General features: G+C 39.8%; 4 protein-coding genes across 4 annotated transcripts; 2 read left to right on the forward strand and 2 right to left on the reverse strand.

The window, feature by feature from the left end:
* Positions 1 to 13,128: 13,128 nt before the first annotated feature.
* K441DRAFT_677934 (uncharacterized protein) lies at positions 13,129 to 13,651 on the reverse strand (the record flags this gene model as incomplete). Its single annotated transcript, XM_067651117.1, has 2 exons — positions 13,129 to 13,381; positions 13,545 to 13,651. The coding sequence occupies 2 exons, from the start codon at positions 13,649 to 13,651 to the stop codon at positions 13,129 to 13,131; spliced, it is 360 nt and encodes a 119-aa protein (XP_067503123.1).
* A 1,246-nt stretch (positions 13,652 to 14,897) lies between these two features.
* On the forward strand, positions 14,898 to 16,141 carry K441DRAFT_612280 (protein phosphatase methylesterase 1; the record flags this gene model as incomplete). Its single annotated transcript, XM_067645610.1, has 2 exons — positions 14,898 to 15,858; positions 15,975 to 16,141. 2 exons carry the CDS (start codon positions 14,898 to 14,900, stop codon positions 16,139 to 16,141), a joined length of 1,128 nt encoding a protein of 375 aa, XP_067503124.1.
* K441DRAFT_722239 (uncharacterized protein) lies at positions 16,123 to 17,409 on the reverse strand (the record flags this gene model as incomplete). Its single annotated transcript, XM_067654069.1, has 4 exons — positions 16,123 to 16,799; positions 16,834 to 17,127; positions 17,182 to 17,271; positions 17,313 to 17,409. 4 exons carry the CDS (start codon positions 17,407 to 17,409, stop codon positions 16,552 to 16,554), a joined length of 729 nt encoding a protein of 242 aa, XP_067503125.1. The 3' UTR covers positions 16,123 to 16,551.
* Positions 17,410 to 17,546: 137 nt separating this feature from the next.
* K441DRAFT_612282 (DUF726-domain-containing protein) lies at positions 17,547 to 21,545 on the forward strand. The gene is made up of 4 exons (XM_067645611.1): positions 17,547 to 18,685; positions 18,733 to 19,709; positions 19,761 to 20,163; positions 20,219 to 21,545. Exons 1-4 carry the CDS (start codon positions 17,665 to 17,667, stop codon positions 21,187 to 21,189), a joined length of 3,372 nt encoding a protein of 1,123 aa, XP_067503126.1. The 5' UTR covers positions 17,547 to 17,664; the 3' UTR covers positions 21,190 to 21,545.
* The last annotated feature ends 203 nt before the right edge of the window (positions 21,546 to 21,748 follow it).

Here is a 21,748-nt window from a genome sequence, read left to right on the forward strand (position 1 = left end):
CGACAGGATATTTTACTCACCGTAGTAGTCATGTACCTGCAATTGAAATATCTCTTTTTGCTTAAGGATTTCTTGTCTTTTTTCTTCGGCTCTCTATACAGTAAACACTATAGAGCCAAATCTGGCTCTGTTCGGGATCGTGTCTTTTACACTAGGATGAGAGCTCCATCTAGGGTAGTCCTTGATGATCCTTATAGGATTAAGGTCTCAATTTCTTCTTTTAAGAAGCTTAGAGCCTCCTTCTCCTAGGAAAGGGTAGGTTAGGAACCCCATGGGCTATAATTTGGAAACCCATGGTTCCAGTTTTTGTTCTCTTTTGGAACAAGGTAAAGCAGTTATGCCAGATTTCCTTATATTGTAACTTAGGAAATCCGCATTATACTCTTCCGTAGTCGTAAGGAGAATATTTTATTTTCCTTTAGTTCTAGCTATAGACGCTAGTACTGGCTTTTCTACTTGCAGTTTTGATGCAAATAGTTGGTTAACTTTGTTCCGTATAGAGAAGGTATCTAAAGGTTGGTCCGTTTCGTCTGTAATTAGGACTAGCTTTCTTTCTTGTAGCTGCTTTTTCCTACTTCTAGTAGAAGTAAAACTCCTACTAGAAGGGGTAGAAGGTGGTGGTGGTAATAATGATGAGGAGGAGGGTGGGGAGGACGAAGAAGTGAGGCCTTTCTTTAGCCTCTCTGCGTAAGTTTCTTTCGTAGGAGCTACCTCCTTACGGAGAGCTCTTACTTCTTCTACTAGTCCTTGTAGGACATCTTTTGCCTTTTCTTTTCCTTGTATAAAGGGGGTTTCTCCTNCTAGGATACTCCGTGTATAGTCTTCTAGCTGTTTAACTTGTTCTTTTTCTTCTTTTTCTTCTTCTTCTAGCCCTTTATAGGCCTGAGTTAGGCTTTCTAGAGCTTTTTGTAGGTGTTGTTTTGGAGAAAGGGGAGGGAAAGGTATGCTAGGCATACTATCCNTAGTAGTCGTCGATTTTGTTATCTTTTTTGCAGGTTTTTGGTTTTGGTTTTGGTTTTCATTTTCAGGAGAAGACTGAGGATGTCCTCTTTTTCCTCCTGCCCTAAATAGGCTAGAAGAAGAAGAAGAGGGGAGAGAAAAGGTGAATATATCAGACTGATGATCACTTATTTCTAAAGGAGGTTTTTTTTTTGGCCTACCAGGCTTTGGCTTCGGCATTTTATAGGGGGGNTTCCTACTATCCTTATACCCTTTCTCCTTACTAATCCTACTAGAAGATTTCTGGGGAGATTAGGCTAAGAGGTAGTAGAGAAACTAGCCCCTATTTTGTAGTTTTGGTATTAGTGGTAGTGGTAGTAGTTTTGGTGTTCCTGTCCGTGCCTCGCTTATAAGCTAGGGCCACCCTTAGAGAAATTTTTCTGTTGGGAAAAGGGGGTAAAACGACAAATAAATCCACCTCTAGCTCGCTAGGCAGTAGGAATTAGGTCTTGAAAGTTAGAAAATCGATTGTTTTTGATGGTAAGATGGGTATGCGTAAGTTTTGGAGTGTGGCGCTACCTTTTGGTAAGGTTGCATGTGTGGTGAAGGTTTTACCCTGTTGTCCTCCGACCTCCGCTTACGCAAATTAACAAAATCCAAATAAAATACATTACCAGGCACTAAATCAAATTTGGAAATACCTAAATTACACCCCTACCTTAGGAATTACCTATTCTGGGCAATTAGAACTTTATATTTAAGGTTACTACAATTTAGATTAGGGGGGTAATATAATAGGTTAAAAATTAACTAGCGCATACTACTTCTTATTTAGTAGAAGCCCTATAAGCTAGGTAAGTCAATTACAAAAAACAGTTGCTCTATTTAGCTGTGAAGCTGAATATATAGCCCTAAAAGAGGCTGTAAAGGAATATCTATATTTAATAAGCGTTATTAAACAGCTTAATATAGAAAACAAAGAATAATTCCATTTGTTCACAAACAGCCTATTAGCAATTAAATTTGTAAACAATCCAGAACATTATGCCAAGACCAAGCATATTAATATATAATACCACTTTATGCGAGAATACGTAACAAATAATATAATACAGCTAAGCTATATAAGTACGAAAGAACAGCTAGCTGATATGCTTACTAAAGTACTAAGTGGACCTACTTTTAAGAATCTAGTTAGGCAGATAAACTTGCTACTAATAGATAAATAAAATCGATAAATAAAATTAATAAATAAAATTAGCAGACACTCTTTTCCTTCCTAATTGGACCTTTTATTCCTACTGGGTTTTAGCTATATGCTAAGGTTTTTATTAAGGCTGCTTAACTTACTTCTTAGGTTACTTAATACATAAAATTAATAAACAAAATTAATGAATAAAATTGATGAATAAAATTAATAAATAAAATATTGCAATATAATATATTGTTTATGGGGGCGTGTTAATAATCATCTCTAATGTTGCTTATATAAGCGTTATATAAGAATACCCTGGAAGAACCCTACGGCTTTACGCGGTGTATTAGATGGTATTAGCTAGTGTATCAACTAGTATATCAGCTAGTGTATTAACTAGTGTATTAGATGGTATTAGCTAGTGTATTAGCTAGTATATTAGGTAACGTATCACCTAGTGTATTAGGTAACGTATCACCTAGTATATCAGGTAATGTATTACCTAGTATATTAGGTAACGTATTACCTAGTGTATTAGGTAACGTATCAGAATATAAGACGGAACGTAGACGTTCTGGAACTAGGGTCTTCCAGGTATATAGAGACTTGATCCCCCATAGATAGACATGCATTAAGTTTATCCACTTCACTTACTTTACAACATCGTTTACTCTATTGTCCTCCGACCTCCGCTTACGCAAATTAATAATCTACACTCACTTTTTCTACCCCTTCTTCTTCCCTTGGCCTATTTAGGATAGGAGAAAAAAGAGGATATCCTTAGTCTTCTACTGAAAAAGAAAACTAAAAACCTATAAAAAAAGACAACTAAAATGAGGACTTTTACGGCTGGTATACAGAGTATATCTTTTACTCCCCTTTCTCCAGAACAATACCTATAAAAGGCTCTAGATAGCCTAACCCAGGCCTATAAAGGGCTAAAAGAAGAAGAAGAAGAAGAAAAATAAAATAAAAAGGAATAAGTTAAATAGCTAGAGGACTATACACGTAATGTCCTAGTAGGAGAAAACCCCTTTATAAAAGGAAAAGAAAAGATAAATAATGTCCTAAAAGGACTAATTNAAGAAGTAAGAGCTCTCTNTAAGGAGGTAGCCCCTACTAAAGAAACCTACGNAGAGAGGCTAAAGAAGGACCTCCCTACTTCNTCCTCTNTACCCTNNTNNTTACTACNATTTCCTACTCCTTCTACTTCTACTAGAAGTAAGAAAAAGCAGCTATAAGAAAGAAAGCTAGTCTTAATTATAGACCAAAAGGACCAACCTTTAGATACCTTCTCTATACGAAACAAAGTTAATTAACTATTTGCATTAAAACTGCAAGTAGAAAAACCTATTTTAGCATCCATAGCTAGAACTAAAGGAAAATAAAATATTCTCCTTATAACTATGGAAGAGTATAATGCGGATTTCCTAGTTACTGTCTGTTATAAAAGATCGGAAACTCGCTAAGAGCTATAACGCGCGTATCTACCCCCCCCTATTAAAATAATATACCCCTTATAGTCCCACTAATATAGCTCTATATTTTATAAATAGAGGCCTATTTTATAGCTTTATACTAGGGCTATGAAATAAGCCCTTATTTATATAATTTAGGGCAGTTTTAGCAAAGTTATGGGGGGTGCTTATTTCTAGGAATAGAGGGGTCGGATTAGTCAGCGTAGAGCCTTAATTTAAGTTTTACAGTCACCCCCTATAGCCCTGTTAATTTGCGTAAGCGGAGGTCGGAGGACAACAGGGTAAACGATGTAGTGAAGTAAGTGAAGTAGATGAACTTAATGCAATTAATAATGTCTATCTGCGGGGGATCGAGTCTCTATATACCTGGAAGACCCTAGTTCTAGAACGTCTATGTTCCGTCTCGTATTCTAATACGTTACCTAATATACTAGGTGATACGTTACCTGACACACTAGGTGATACATTACCTGATACACTAGGTGATACGTTACCTGATATACTAGGTAATATATTACCTAATACACTGGCTAATACACTAGCTGATACTATTTGATATACTAGCTGATACACTAGTTAATACACTAGCTGATACCATCTGATACACCGCGTAAAGCCGTAGGGTTCTTCCAGGGTGTTCTTATGTAACGCTTATATAAGTAACATTAGAGATTATTATTAACACGCCCCCATAAACAATATATTAAATTGCAATATTTTGTTTATTAATTTTATTTATTAATTTTATATATTAGGTAACCTAAAAAGTAAGTTAAGCAGCCTTAATAGAAACCTTAGCCTATGGCTAAAACCTAGTGGGAATAAAAGGTCCAATTAGGAAGGAAACGAGTGTCTGCTGATTTTGTTCATTAATTTTATTTATCGATTTTATTTATCTATTGGTAGCAAGTTTATTTGCCTAACCAGATTCTTAAAAGTAGGTCCACTTAGTGCTTTGGTAAGTATATCAGCTAGCTGTTCTATTATACTTATATGGCTTAGCTGTATTATATTGTTTATTACGTATTCTCGCACAAAGTGGTATTGTATATTAATATGCTTGGTCTTAGTATAATATTCTAGATTATTCGCTAATTTAATTGCTAATAGGCTGTCTGTAAACAAATGGAATTTTTCTTTGTTTTCTATATTAAGCTGTTTAATAACGCTTATTAAATATAGATATTCCTTTACAGCCTCTTTTAGGGCTATATATTCAGCTTTACAGCTAGATAGAGCAACTGTTTTTTGTAATTAACTTACCTAGCTTATAGGGCTTCTACCAAATAAGAAGTAGTATGCGCTAGTTAATTTTCGACCTACTATATTACCCCCCCAATCTAAATCGTAGTAACCTAAAGTAATTCCTAAGGTAGGGGTGTAATTTAGGTATTTCTAAATTTGATTTAGTGCCTGGTAATGTATTTTATTTAGATTTAATATAAATCTAGCGCAGGTATTTACGTTGTAGGCTATGTCAGGCCTAGTCTTTGTAGACAAGTATATTAGGCTTCCTACTTCTTATTAATACTATTTTATAGCTTTAGGAGAGGCCTATTCTGTATTCTTTTCTATTTTTAAGCTAATAATTCTAGGGGTAGATATTGGATTTAGATTTTGTTTATTAAACCTTTATAAGATATTTTAGGTGTAATTCTTTTAGTTTAGTTTTATAACCTTATTTTTGCAATCTCTGGTAATTTCTATACCTAGGAAATAGGAAACTGGTCCCAAATTTATCAATTCTAGGTCTTTGCCTAGTTTTATTTAAATTTTATTTATTTGTTTAATATTTGGGCCAAATACTAGTAGATCGTCTACATGGCATATTATTATAATGCCTAGTATATTATTTTTGAATACTGCCTAATCTGCAAAGATAGGATAAAATCCTTCTTTTTTAAGGTTATTTGCTAGGTGGTTATACTATATTCTTAGTAATTGTTTTAGGCCATATAGAGCTTTATTTAATTTATATACCTTATTTGGTATTACAGTAACACCTTCTAGTTGTTTTATATATAGCTCCTTATCTATATTAGCATACGTAAACATATTTTTAAAGTCCTATTGTACTATTTCCAAGGTTTCTTCGTAATCTATGCCATATTGTTAACTAAAGCCTTTTACTACCTATCTGGCTTTATATTTAATTATTTGGTTATTTTAATCTGTTTTAATCTTATACACCCATTAAGTTTTTAGAGCCTTTCTATTGGGTAGTAGATTAACGATATTCCAGGTCTTTTGTTTTTTAAGTTAATCGATTTCTATACCTATCGCTGTTTGCTAATTTAGCTAATTATGCGATTTTATAGCTTCTCTATAGGACCTTAGTTTATTTTAATTGGTTCCTAGGAGAGCTAGTTCGTCTATATTATCATCCTCTGATTCACTGGATTAATTTTATTTTGTTTGATTTTGTCTGGTTTAATTTTATCTAATAGATTGATTTTGTCTAACAGATTGAGATTAATTTTATTTAATAGATTGATTTTATTCAATAGCTTGATTTTATTTGATAGCTTAATTTTGTTTATTTATCTGTTTATCTCTTTTGTTTAAATTAAACAGACTTTCTTTGTTAACTTCTAGGTCGGCTTCTTTGCTAGCATTAAAATTATGAAACTGGTTTTCCAGTATTTTGATATCTCTAGCCCAAGTAAGCCTTTTTGAATCTATGTTATATAATCTATAAANATTACTTCTAAATCCAAGTAATATCGCCTTTTTAGCTCTAGGCTCTAGTTTTTTGAGTCCTTTGGCTTTGTTTTTATAATACGCAATTAATCTAAATACTTTGATATTTATAATATCTGGTTTTGTATCATAAAGTGCTTTATAAGGCGTTTTAAATTGCAATTGACTATATGGAGTCCTATTTTATAGGTCAACTGCTGTACTTACTGCTTCCCCCCAAAGGTTCTTTGGTAGTTTTGCAGTAAATAAAATATAGCGTACCTTTTCTAGTATTGTTCGATTTATTCGTTCTATTAACCTATTTTGTTTGTGGGTATAAGCAGCCGAATATTGCTGAACAATACCGTATATAAAGCAGGCTCCTTTAAACCTTTTATTTATAAATTCACCCCCCTAATCTAATTTTAGGTATTATATTTTCCTTTTTAATAGATTTTTAGCCCGATTTTTGAATTCTATGAAAGCTTCATAGGCTTCTAATTTAGATTTTAGTAATTTGAATTCTAAATATCTAGTAGCTGAATCTAGGAAGAAAATGATGTATCTTTCACCATGTATAGTTTCAGGGGATATTAGTCCACATAAGTCAGTTACTACCTTTTCTAGGTAAACTTTTGCTTTTGGTGTAATTTCTTTATTTTGCTAACTTGTTAGCTTTAATTCTATATAAATTTCGTATTTATCTAATAGAATATTTAATTATAGACCTAGAGTTTTTTATAGTGAAATAGGATTTATATGGCCCATTCTTTAGTGCCAAAGTTTGATTTTATTTGCTTGTTTAAGCAAATTAAATTTGTTTATTTATTTAAGCAAATTGATTTTATTTATTAGCTCAATTGATTTTATTTATTAGCTCAATTGATTTTATTTGCTTACTTTTAACTTTTTTGGTTTTTTTACTAGGTAGATTATTTTATATGATATCTATATAGTACAGGGAGTTTCTTCCCATGGCTGAGATAAGCAGTTATTTATTTTTGTATATATGGGCTTNACCGCCCTTAANAANAATTTCATAGCTAAGTTNATCTAGCTTACTGACAGAGATAAGATTGTATTGAAAATTGGGTGTATATCTGCAGTTTTCTAGTATAATTTTGTTTCCTTTATTTACTAATTTGACATTTCCGATTCTAATATAATTAATTGATGTATTGGTTCCCCAACCAATTTTCCCATAGGAATCTTTAAAGCTTGTAAAGTATTCCTTTTTGGTTATTAGATGCTTAGTAGCTCCTAAGTCTAATACAAAATTAGCTCCTTTTTGATTTGGTTGGGGGTTTTTATTGGTAATAAGTACCTGATTGGTATCTATTAGATTAAGATCGATTTCAAAATCGTCTTCTTCTATATTACTAGGATGGTTATTTAGTGTATTTATAGACACGAGAGCTTCTTGAGGTTTTGGCTTATATTAGTGCTTGGTTTTAAAGCCTTTTGGAGCCTTTTTAGGAAATAGATAGAAACAGTCCTTTGTAGAATGCGTAGTTGTTCTATACTTCTTGCAGTACTTGTTTTTATGTATTTGATTTGTCTGATTGGTCCTAGGTCGTTGTTTAGACCCTGTAACTAAGGCTATTTCCTGATCTTTAGATACCTGTCTTCTAGATTTGTCTAGTAAGTTAGAAAACAGGTTTTCTAAGTTGATGGTACTAGAATTGGTTCTGTAAGATTGGGTAACCATTGTAACAAATCCCTTGTAAGGACTGGTTAGGTTATTTAAAACCCAAGCAATGATTACCTGATTCGGCAATTCTATGCCTTTGGCTTTTAATTAGTTGGTGAGTTGCTTTACTTTATTTAAATACTCCTCTAGAAGAGTATTTAGATAAGGTAGTCTTAAAAAGCTCTTTGTAGATTAAGAATTCCGAGCTAAACCCTTTTGGGCTGTAGAGATTTTTTAATAGTTTCTATGCTTTTAGAGCTGTTTTGGAATACCGTATTTGCAAGAGAGGTCTATCCTTAATTGTTAGCCTTATATTGGCTAAGGCTTTTTGGTCGTTTTCCCCTTTTGGGGTAACTCCTTCTTCTATAGCATTACTAAGCGATCCTTTTACGAGAAGTGATTGGACCTGAAGGCTTTAGACTTCGTAGTTGGATTGGCCAATGAGCTTTTTGATTGAGATTTTGTCTGACATTTTATCTGCGAATAGATAAATAGATAAAATTGAATGATTGGATTTGGACAAGTAGAATCGAATGATAGGATTTGGATAAGTAGAATTGAATGATAGGATTTGGACAAGTAGAATTGAATGATAGGATTTGGATAAGTAAATAAAATTAAATAAATAGATAGATCAAATGATATATACTTTAGATTCGATTAAGATTTGATTAAGATTCAAATAGAATTTAAATAAGATTTGACTTAAAGTGAAATTTAAGTGAAAGTGAAATAGAGATAAAATTGACTTAAGATCTAGTTCAGATTTAATTAAAAAATTGGTTAATAATTGATTGATATTTGATCGAGGTCAGATTTTGTTGTTTTAGTCGAAAATTGATCAAGATTTGGTTGAGGTTAAAGCAGCCAGGCTTATAACCTGTTAATTTGCGTAAGCGGAGGTTGGAGGATAATAGGGTGAACGATGTAGTGAAGTAAGTAAAGTAGATGAACTTGATGCAATTGATGATGTCTATCTGCGGGGGATCGAGTCTCTATATACCTGGAAGACCCTAGTTCCGGAACGTCTACNTTCCGTCTNGTATTCTAATACGTTACCTAATACACTAGGTGATACGTTACCTAACACACTAGGTGATATATTACCTGATATACTAGGTGATACGTTACCTAATATACTAGGTAATACGTTACCTGATATACTGGCTAATACACTGGCTGATACCATCTGATACACTAGCTGATATACTAGTTGATACACTAGCTGATACCATCTAATACACCGCGTAAAGCCGTAGGGTTCTTCCAGGGTGTTCTTATGTAACGCTTACATAAGCAATATTAGAGATCATCATTGACAAGCCCTACTAATATAGCTCTATATTTAATAAATAAAGACCTATTTTATAGCCCTAGAATAGAGCTACAAAATAGGCCTCTATATATATAAATTGGATTAATATTAGTGGAATTATAGAGGGTGATATACTACTGCTATTTGACGATTTTATTAACATTTCCAGGCCGTCGAAATCGGACTCTGCACCTGTACGTGGTGACGGCTACGAACCTGGTCTTCGAAGTTCAGATCCAGAGCCAACGCAGAGACGTCGTACAGCGTGCGGACAGGACCGGTGGTGGTTATGGGCGTTAAGGGCGGTGGTGAAAAATTTTCGGATGGTGAGATCTTGAAAACTACTACTGTTGGCTCTCTATAATACGACGACTACTACATTCTCCTATCCAGGGCACCTGTACGATCTAACATGGATGCGCGGTATTCGATATCATCCCCCGTCCCCTAGTAGAAAGCATCGACGACCTTATATTAACGAATAAGTAAACGCGAACAAACAAACGAACGAGCAAATATACGGCCCCTTTTAACCCCTAGGGCCATCGCCCGCGGAGCATGCGGTTACTCGCCGTACTGCCGTAATACTACTAAAAGCGGCAGCTGGATAACCCCGTACGGTTTTCCTTGTCTCCTCTTAATGGAGTGGTGCCCTTAGAGAGGGCCTAGTAACTAGGGCCTAGGCATAAAAGATACCTAGATACACACACACATCCCGCTTTTGTCTTTTAGTATTAGGATGGTAGAACGGATGAATCCCCCTTACGCCTTCAATAGGCCTTAGGGGGGGGAGGCATGGCGTATATGGCAATAGTTAACAAGAGATAGCATATAGGGGGTGGTCAAGATACGGGACATAACTATAAGCATAAGCACAGCAATTAAACGGCAAGGCCTAGCTAGGACGTAGTGAACCCTAGCTTTAGATAAGCTAAAGAAGGAAGTAGTGGTTCCCAAGGAGTTTAAATCATCTAAGGAGGATAGGACGTAGCCGTAGGCCCGCAGGGCCGCCGCTATGGACGGACATGGCAAAATAGGGGTTTTTCATCCTACTGAGGTGGCTCATAGGGTTTTTCCGTCCCCTACATTAATAAGGGTTTTCTTCTTGTCAATTTATAAGTTTCCCTTGTGTACAGAGTAGTCTGCGTGGGCCTAGATAGGATCCGTATCAGACGTTAATTAAAGAACTTACTACTACTATTAACATTTCCAAAAGAGCAGTATACCCCCTATAGCCCCACCAATATGGCTCTGTATTTTATAAATAGAAGTCTATTTTATAGCTCTGTTTTAGGGCTATAAAATAGGTCTTTATTTATTAAATGTAGAGCTGTATTAGTAGGGCTATAGGGGGTGACTATAAAACTTAAATTAAGGCTCTACGCTGACTAATCCGACCCCTCTATTCCTAGAAATAAGCACCCCCCATAACTTTGCTAAAACTGCCCTAAATTATATAAATAAGGGCTTATTTTATAGCCCTAGCATAGAGCTATAAAATAGGCCTCTATTTATAAAATATAGAGCTATATTAGTGGGACTATAAGGGGTATATTATTTTAATAGGGGGGGGGGGTAGATACGCGCGTCATAGCTCTTAGCGAGTTTCCGATCTTTTATAATAGACAGTAACTAGGAAATCCGCATTATACTCTTCTATAGTTATAAGGAGAATATTTTATTTTCCTTTAGTTCTAGCTATAGATGCTAAAATAGGTTTTTCTACTTGCAGTTTTAATACAAATAGTTAATTAACTTTGTTTCGTATAGAGAAGGTATTTAAAGGTTAGTCCTTTTAGTCTATAATTAAGACTAGCTTTCTTTCTTATAGCTGCTTTTTCTTACTTCTAGTAGAAGTAGAAGGAGTAGGAAATAGTAGTAATAAAAAGGGTAAAGAGGANGAAGTAGGGAGGTCCTTCTTTAGCCTCTCTNCGTAGGTTTCTTTAGTAGGGGCTACCTCCTTANAGAGAGCTCTTACTTCTTNAATTAGTCCTTTTAGGACATTATTTATCTTTTCTTTTCCTTTTATAAAGGGGTTTTCTCCTACTAGGACATTACGTGTATAGTCCTCTAGCTATTTAACTTATTCCTTTTTATTTTATTTTTCTTCTTCTAGCCCTTTATAGGCCTGGGTTAGGCTATTTAAAGCCTTTTATAGGTATTGTTCTAGAGAAAGGGGAGTAAAAGATATACTCTGTATACCAGCCGTAAAAGTCCTTATTTTAGTTATCTTTTTTATAGATTTTTAGTTTTCTTTTTTAGTAGAAGATTAAGAATATTCTCTTTTTTCTCCTGTCCTAAATAGGCTAGGGGAAGGAGAAGGGGTAGAAAAAGTAAGTATAGATTATTAATTTGCGTAAGCGGAGGTCGGAGGACAATAGGGTAAATAATATAGTAAAGTAAGTAAAGTGGATGAACTTAATGTATATCTATCTGCGGGGGATTAAGTCTCTATATACCTAAAAGACCCTAATTCCGGAATGTCTATGTTCTATCTTATATTCTAATACGTTACCTAATACACTAGGTAATATGTTACCTAATATACTAGGTAATACATTACCTAATATACTAGGTGATATGTTACCTAATATACTAGGTAATACGTTACCTAATATACTAGCTAATATACTAGCTAATACCATCTAATATACTAGTTAATATACTAGCTAATATACTAGTTAATACACTAGCTAATACCATTTAATACACCGCGTAAAGCCGTAGGGTTCTTCTAGGGTGTTCTTATATAACGCTTATATAAGCAATATCAGAGATTATTATTAACAATATTAACTAGTATATTAGATAGTATTAGCTAGTGTATTAGCTAGTATATTAGGTAATATATTACCTAGTGTATTGGGTAACGTATTACCTAGTATATTAGGTAACGTATTAGAATACGAGCCGAAACGTAGACGTTCTAGAACTAGGGTCTTTTAGGTATATAGAGACTCGATCCTCCGCAGATATACATTATCAATTGCATCAAGTTTATCCACTTCACTTACTTCACTACATCGTTCACCCTGTCGTCCTCCGACCTCCGCTTACCCAAATTAATAAGGATTTCCTATAGTTTTTCCTACCGTTTTCTTATTCCCTAGTAGTTATAGCACCTTAGTGTTTTACTAAGGAGCTATAAACTCTTAGGGTTTTATAAACTATTAGGACATAGCTACTAGTATATATTAAGCTGCCTAGAAAGGATTTATGTATATAGAACTATAGCGCCATAGCCTAGAGGCTGCATGCGCAGTATTGTATATTGTATAATACAACGGATAAAAAAAACCCCAAAAAAAACACACTGCGCATTAAGAGTAGGCATTAACAATTCAAGATTATAGGGCTTGATCAGCTCCTGAAATTAAGTACTTTAAGTCCATAAAGGAAGCCAAACTCGCTAAAACACGTACCGAGAGGAGACCACAGACGTATCGTATTGCGTAGGGAATATAAGCATTCCGTTAAAAGTAGGTTTGCTTAATATATTTTTGTTCTCGTCATACCGTACCCAATCATTCAGGCAAATTAGTCTTTTCAACAACCTTGGCCAACTATTTTAATATTTTTTCCATGATCTTCCTCCCATCTTGCATCTGCCAAACCTGATACGGCGCCCTGTTGACCACATCCCACGAAATCAATTTGTTTGTCAAACCTGTAAGATCCTTCTGTTTCCGCTCCCACTCATCATCTGTATGGCATTTGATACCCGAACCAATAATCACCAAGGGCGTATTGGTGCGTTAGATCGAGCGGGCGGACACAACCTCATTTTTACAGAGTGAGTCTACAACAAGATTCTCCTGTAACTGCCCCCTAATTAAATTGCCACTTTGGTAGGCATTCCGACCGTAGACGCGATCCTCTCTTGTACGCCCCCTAAAGAGAGCTCCACCAAGACGCTCGATGCCGAGACAAGAATCCAAGGCCCCTCCTCTCCAGCACGGGCGAGGGCTTCAGAGAGAGCATCCGCAGACACCCCAGCAGAGTGTAGGGAAGGCGCATTGTCTGACCACGCATAACCGGGCCGATCCCAGTAGCAATAACGTGAGATAGTGCTGTTCTCGCAGCTACTGTAGGCCCAGTGTTCAAAGTCATACTCGGGGGGGGGGGGGGGTCTCGCCTGCCTCAAGAATAATGGTTGGGTTCCGTTTGCCGTGAGTATAGGTAACGTTGCCAACGCAGGCAAGATGTACTTGATATTTGTCTCCGTCGACGGAGATACGTTCACCGTACGTTTTGAGAGATGCATCCCGCGCACGGATGCCCAATGTGCCAGTCATCAGGATTATAATTATGATGAAACGATAGAAATCATAGTAGCGACCAGGACGGCAAGCCATTCTTTGGGTGTTCGTCGTGTTTCTGGACGGCCTGTGAGCCACTCTTCCTCCCCCCTTTTACCCCAAGCGACTATGCGGTCTGTCAAGGTACATCACAGCGCGATAATGGCAGCCCAAACAACGGATGCGATTCTAACCCAGCCCTCCTCGAAACGGATTTGAGGTACCGCTAATATGATGATCATGTCGATAATGAGGAAGACAGCAATGACTGCGGACGTTACCCTCATGGCTGATGAACTGGATCTGAGGATAAAAGAATGAATGAAGCTATTGAATCTATCTATGAGGAATATAGGCCTTGATATAGGCCTATATCTACGGGGTCCGGGGTGACTACTACGGATACCGAAGTAGTTGCTGCGGAGACCGAACAAGAAGGGACTCTGCTTATGTAAGCAGGAAACGCATGTGGAGGACTCCTCCAGTACCATCGTCAATGGCCTTTGCGGGGGAAGCAAAGAATAGGACGGCTACCGTGAGGTTTCCAATGGTGAGGCACGTGTATGAAAAATCGAAGAAGCCAGATCCGCGGGAGTGCATTCCTGGCGGAGACACAAATAGAGAGACTAGGAGCAGCACCCACCAGAGGAAGGAGATGACGAGGAAGAGAACAGTGATGTAGCGAAGGAAGCAAACAGACCATAGATTGTATGGAGAGACCTGCTAGTTGTTAAATAAGCAGTTCATTGGCTCAGATAGTGTTGACTTACGGCTGGGTCAAGTAGCGCGTGGATGTGAAGGAAGCAATCTCGATGTTCATACCCCAGTGGGGCCTTATCGAAATTCTTGCATCCCCCAATGTAGCATTATTGCCTTCATCGTGACTATCGTTATTTGAACCCACATAGAAAACATACTGGCTGTTATTTGAGGCCAAACAATGGAGGGATGGTGGATAATTGGTGGAAGAGAAGAACAAGAACAATGAAAGAATAGATGCAATCCTGCCTAAGGAAAGTGGCAAAACGAGAGTGAGACAGGGATAAAAGGCGAGCGATAGATTTAATAATGCAGTAGTAGAGGGGTTGCATCATCTAGGCATGCCGACGCTATTAAAGATCACCGTCATGGTCTTAAGCCACAGCATTGGCGTAACTAGGCCCAAGCTCCCTGCTTGATCATTCTAACCTAGCATGTAGCTACAATGTACTAGTTGCTACCTCCAAGCCTGATATTAAATAAATTCCCATTACCGGTCTAGATCACCGTCAACCTAAAAGCGTCAAACTCCCACATGCCCGCCATGAGTGATCTCGCCAAAACTTTTGCAAAGGTCAAGCTTTCCGGCCTCCCGCCAGAACCTCCCCTCTATGAAGACGACCATGAACGTGAGGACGATTCTTCATCAGCATCGTCTTTGTCTTCTGCAGGCACTGTCCGCCCAACATCCAGCCAGAGATCAACACCAGTCGTGAGTTGGTCTGATTATTTCGCTCAGGAACTCTATCTCGAACGGCGATCTGATCAGGGACACGCCAAATTCCATGTGTATTTAACTCCGCCATCCTCCCCGAAGGCACCTCTACTAGTTTTACATCACGGAGCCGGATCTTCAGGCCTGTCCTTTTCTCTCTTCGCGTTGGAGATTCGAAAGCTACTCCCAGATGCAGGTGTACTAGCTGTTGAAGCCAGGGAACATGGCTCTGTTGTTTGGGGTCCCGGAGGAGAAGTTGATAATGATCTCTCCATTCATATATTAAGTCAAGACATGGTGGATATGCTTCACCTCACTCGAGCTAAAATGGGCTGGGCCGAATTGCCGACACTTGTGCTTGTTGGACACAGCTTAGGCGGGGCAATAGTCACAGATGCCGCAAAGAAAGGCATGCTAGAAGACAAGCTGATTGGATACGCCGTGATAGATGTTGTGGAAGGCTCTGCAATGGATGCCCTCAAGAGTATGCAGGCATATTTAGCAAGTAGACCCTCTGTTTTTCCAACTCTTGATACTGCGATTGATTGGCACATCCGGTCGAGAACACTCCGTAATCCACAGTCAGCTCGTGCTTCTGTTCCATCACTCCTACTTCAGACTCCGTCGGGTTCATGGATGTGGAAAACAGATCTTTCAAGTACCGAAGCTTATTGGCAGAATTGGTTTGAGGGAATGAGCTCGAAGTTCCTGTCTGCAAAAGGGGCGAAACTCCTTTTGCTTGCTGGTACTGATCGCCTAGACAAGGAATTGATGATTGGGCAAATGCAAGGTGTGTCATAATCAGTACATTTGTCACTTTTTCCCTATACAAGTTCTACTCTCAACAATAAGTATTTTCATCTTAGCTCTTCGCTTCGGTGAACGTTAATACCAATTTACATACAGGGAAATTTCAACTGCAAGTCTTCCCAGCTGCTGGACATTTTCTCCAGGAAGACCTTCCAGAAAAAACGGCTGAGGCGGTTGTTGAGTTTGTCAAACGTAACGACCGAAGTACCTTGGTCCTGCCTCCAAAAGTTGGAGATCTCCTTAAGCAAGGAAAGAAAGTGTGAACTGTATCACAACCCACAGCGGCGAACTGGTGTATCCTCGGCTCGGAGACAAATTACCGTATATCGATATTGCAGCACTTACCTACGCTACCGGTATCTCTTTCATTAGGTCATGGGGAAGCTGTCGAGCGCTCCCCCCATACAATGAAAGGATTTCAAAGACGTTGATATGCCTTGCCCTTTGCACAATTCGCACCCTTCAAATTAGCCACAACTTACAGCCACTGCGTGTAATCAATAGCCTCTAGGTACCTCAACGACTTCAAGAGCAGACTCGCCATCTCCTCTTGGTTTATGCTTGCGTTGCCTCTTACGTCTTACAGACTCTTCTCCTCCACTAACTCGAGACTCGGCAGTGTTATACTCTGAAGATGTCGACCCATGTACCAAGTCGATTGCCATACTTGATTTCAGGAGAGTCTCTCTGCTTGGGAAGCCCTCTTTTTTGGATTTCTAATACTCAGCGGATTTGGGCCCTTCTCTCCTCTCCTAGGCTTCTTAAAAACGGACCGAGCTTCTGACATGAGTTTAGCATGTCCTTGTACCGAGTCTGACTCTAAGTCATGAGGAATATCTGCTTCACGATCTCTATTATCTCGTTTCCTCTTGTAACTTCCATCTATTTCTCGTCTCCCTTTCAAACCAGCTCTCAATTTGCCTATCTCCCTGCTCGCGCAAGTCTTCTGTAACACTCGCCATCGGTTCTAGAATCATGACACTCCGATGGATGTAAACTAGTGGTATGCCGGGGATTTGGCGCATTTTAGCTCTCACTCTAGGATTCTGGCTTGCGACTACGTAACGGTGTTTATTGGTATGATTGCTTCGAGGATCCACGACCTCCAAGAGACACTCAAACGTTGACAGCGGTTCTTCAAGTGTGTGATGGTTGCAGCGACGGCGCTCGTATTTCTTCGCTTGGTCAATCAATGCGTTTTCTTTCGGCTCAGCGGCGTAGAGATGGCGCATGGAACACTGGGTAATCACTATTTGATCGTCAGGAACGTGATTCCTATTAAGCCTCGCAACATTCAACCTACTCGGCTTTATCTTGCCTTGAAGTATCCGCTCCAGTCCTCCCACCAAGTCCATCTTAAAGCGTGCCGCATCGTGTAAAATTTGCGCGTCCACTATAGAGTTTTGTGAGCAGCAGCTGAAAACTTCATCCTACGATACTCATATAGGACTTGATATGGCTCTCGGAAATTGAACGTGACAGCATATTGGTGCATAAGTTTCCGATATTGCTTGGCACGTTTGCCACGCATTGTGGAAATGGTCTGAAGATAACAACTATGAGGTTGAGTTGCTACTGCAGCTCGGGTGGCACTCAGCCCTACAGCTTGGCCTAGGCGCGCCTAGCGAAGCTCTAGCGTTTACTTCTAAATTACTCATGCATGTCTACCTTTGTCTCACCGAATAGAGGTCTCATGAACTGTACGTAAGAACAAACCTCAACAGCCTTAATCATTCTATACTCCGACTACCAATCTCTTCGATGCTAAAAGGCCAGTTTGAACATAATGCCAGACGAGCTTACAAACACACCCCCTATCACAGCCTCCAAATCTGACGAAACCCCCGAATCGTCGGATAAAGCTGCCTCCTCAGTAGAGCTGGATGAGTTTGGATTGCCTGCAAAGAAGGCAGGCAGAAATTCTGTTATTGATGAGAGCCTAGGGGGGAACAGAGGAGCTGGGAATCTCGCAGCGACAGCACCACAGAATTATCCGGAAGCATTACATCAACAGATAGGCTCTCTTGAAATACCACAGTCTCATTTAAAAGAGATAAAACCCGACATTAAATCCCAGAGAAGTGTCGACACGAACTTGACTAAGGAGATTCAGCATCCCTCCGCTGCCAACGACGCTCCCAGCGATGCGTCATCAAAATCACAGCCATTAACTTCCCATCGCGGACACTCTCATCAAACTTCCAAACCGCGCAATAGCCTCCCGACTGAAGCATCTGATAGCCAACCGGCCACTACGGCGTCAGAATGGTCGCATCAGCAGCTTGCTCCGCAGACCCACAAGGAGAATACCTCCATAAAGGAAGATGATGATTGGCAGGAAATGCCCGCATATGCACCCTACGATATTTACAATGATGATGGTAAACTAGTTGCCCGGGAGGTTGTGGATTCAGATGATGACACGAATGAATATGCCAATCTAGGTGGAGCCGCCAAGGGCTATACTCGAGTGCAGGTGGATGAAGATGCTCAGTCTGCGACAAGCATGGATGATAATACTGCATATCTCTTCAAAGAGCGAGGAACAAATGTGGCATATGAGGATGACGATGCTCGTGACCCACTCTCACAAATGCAGGCAACAAAGGGATTACTGACGGAAGGGCAACGGATCGCATATGCAGGCCTCGTAAGACTAGCCATGGTGCAGATGTCCAAGGATTTGGACCGTCTGGAGAGGACTAAAGTCACGAAAAAGGATGTGGATTTAGCTATTGAAGCCATGAAGATGTGGAGTCAGAAAATGATGGTTAGGCTCTACAGTCATATGGAAATTGATTCTGCTGGTATGGGAAATTTTCGTTGTATCGAAGAGTTAACTTACATGAAATAGAGCAGATCATGATCGAACAACTATCAGAACATGGAGTAGAACCTAGCGACCTGACCCCAGCGTTGATGCAGAATTCCTGCGTCAAAAATCCTGTAGCCGATGATTCGTCGTCCGACCGGCCCTCAATGGCATCTCCTAGAGCAGAATCCGTCTCTTGGAAATCTCGATCTTCCTCAAATGTAGACCTGGATGAATCGATCAGTTTGCCTCCGCCTCCTTATCGGGAGCATGAAGGGGATGACCTTCCAGCTGTCCGTACTCCTTCTCAACTTCCTAACACTAGGAATATTGATATTGATCTCCGCTGGACCATCTTGTGTGACTTGTTCCTCGTGCTTATTGCTGACTCCGTTTACGATGCCCGGTCAAGACAGCTTCTAGAGCAAGTTGGAAGTTACCTGGATGTTCCATGGCTTGAGATTTGTCGGTTCGAGAAGCGGGTGACCGATGCTTTAGAGATGCAAGAGGCGGCAAGCAAGGAAAATTGGAACGAGGATGAGCACATGGCGAATAGAAAAAAGATGGCTCGGAATAGGCGCCTAGTTATGATGGGCCTTGCCACTGTTGGGGGCAGTCTGGTTATAGGCCTATCTGCTGGGCTTCTTGCCCCTGTTATTGGCGCTGGTCTTGCCGCCGGCTTTACTACCATCGGCGTTGCTGGTACTGGCGGTTTTTTGGCAGGTGCAGGAGGTGCTGCTGTCATCACGACCACCGGCGTGCTCAGTGGTGGTACTATTGCAGTCAGAGCGGCAAATAGACGGACAGGGGCTGTCAGAACGTTTGAATACCGCCCTCTACACAACAACAAGAGGGTAAACCTTATTGTCACGATATCTGGGTGGATGAATGGCAAGATAGATGATGTCCGGTTACCGTACAGTACCGTAGATCCTATTATGGGTGACATCTACTCAGTCTTTTGGGAGCCGGAGATGTTGCAGAGTATGGGTGACACTATTAATATTCTAGCAACAGAAGTAAGTTAACATGCAAGATCACTAAAGAAAAAAAACCTTACTCTTATTTAGGCTCTCACTCAAGGACTCCAACAAGTTTTGGGTAGCACGGTTCTTATTGCTCTCATGGCCTCTTTGCAGTTACCTATTGTCTTGACAAAGCTGTCGTATCTAATTGATAATCCATGGACTGTCTCACAAGCAAGAGCAGACCTTGCAGGTCTCATTCTTGCAGATTCTCTTATCGACCGCAATCTTGGTGTGCGACCAATTACCTTGGTAGGATTCTCCTTGGGCTCAAGGGTTATATTCTCTTGCCTCAAAGAGCTAGCAAACAAAGGAGCGTTCGGTTTGGTCCAAAATGTATATCTCTTCGGGTCTCCAATCGTGGCGAAGAAGGATGAGTACACACGGGCAAAAGCTCTTGTTCCTGGAAGATTCGTGAATGGCTATGCGACAAATGACTGGATCCTAGGTACGAAATTGTGTTGCGCTGCTTTGAGAATCTAATCCGCTTACTATAGGACTAGGCTACTTGTTCAGGGCAACAAGTGGAGGTATTATGCGTGTGGCGGGTCTCGCTCCCGTTAACGTTCCAGGCATCGAAAATATTAATGTTACGGAGCTTGTGCCAGGCCATATGGCATATAGAGCCGCCATGCCACGCCTCTTGAGAGAAGTTGGCTGGCTTGTAGAAAGTGATGAGTTCACGGAGATAGAGGATCCCGATCCGGATAACCACGAAAAGCGACAGCGAGAGCTCATCAATGAGATTGAAGAAGCACGCAAAGGGCTTGAGAAGAAACCGGAAAAGAGGAGATTCGGCTTGTTCAAGAGCAAGAAACTCGCAGAGAAAAAAGAATGGGAGATGTACGACGACAGATTAAAAAGTTCCATTAATGGTAAAGAAGGAGTATATTCAGACGGGAAAGAGGACACAGTTTTGTTTGATGTTGATGCAATTAGAGCAGAAGCTGCGGAGCTTGCGGCTCAAGGCATCGAGGTTAAGCAATTGGAGTCAACATTGCCGCCAATGAAGCTCGATATAACAACACCCAGCTCTTCAAGTCCATATTCAACCCTTGGAGAAACAAAGAATTACAATGATAGCATAGGCCCAAGCATGAAACTTAGCAACAACTCTGGCAATCTTTCCGCAGTCTCAAATGGTCGCGACGCAAACCCTCTAACAAAGGACTACATCAAAGAATACGAAGACCATGACGAACTTAATGGCCACGAGGACGCCATCTCAATGACTTTCGAATCGGCCTACGAGTGCTCTTCCGCTCCGCCAATATCCAAGTCACCAAAATTACCTCCAAGTCTAGCATCGCCAGACCCGCCACGGACGTCTTGGAACTCAGCCCTAGAAAGGCCACCCTTAAGGTCAGTTACCACACTTCCTGCCGTAAAATTTCCACTAGATTACAACGCGTGGGCCGACGAAGACGATGAAGATTTTGGGAAAGAAAGGGAAATGAAGATGACTTTTGAATAAGTATATGGAATGAGATTCACTTCACGTTACTTTTGCTAGCCTAAACGCATAGTTCGCATTAAGGAGTGAGGCTTAAAATCTTTTAGGAGGCGTTCTCGTCAATTAGCGGGCGTGCACGGGTGGTGTCGAGGAGTTTTCAAATGTAATTTTTCCTCCACTGCTTTACTCAGAAAACACCGTGCATCGGTATTCCGGGCAGTTGAGTGCATTTCCTCCACTCTTTTTTGTTTATGTATTTTCGATACTCGTACACTACCCACTTCCGTAGAGAAGCGATTGTGCTTGAACACTGTTTATTAAACCGATATCTTTAATAGAACGCGAAACCAATAAGATGACTTTCCTGCAGAGGCGCTGTTAGACAATATCCCTTCCCCTAGCGAAATGTGTCCTGTTCTGCCCAATACCGGTACACGGCTCGTTCCGGAATATCTCTGCCTCATTCCGGAACAATGTCGTTGTAAGGATATTATTGCGGTTGCCCTCAGGACAGCCCCAGGACGCCTCTCGGATGGTCGCTGGTCACGTGCCGGAGGCACGTGTCCGTAGTATATAGTCT

This window comes from Cenococcum geophilum (assembly GCF_001692895.1).
Source record: "Cenococcum geophilum 1.58 unplaced genomic scaffold K441scaffold_25, whole genome shotgun sequence".
NCBI lineage: Eukaryota > Fungi > Ascomycota > Dothideomycetes > Gloniales > Gloniaceae > Cenococcum > Cenococcum geophilum.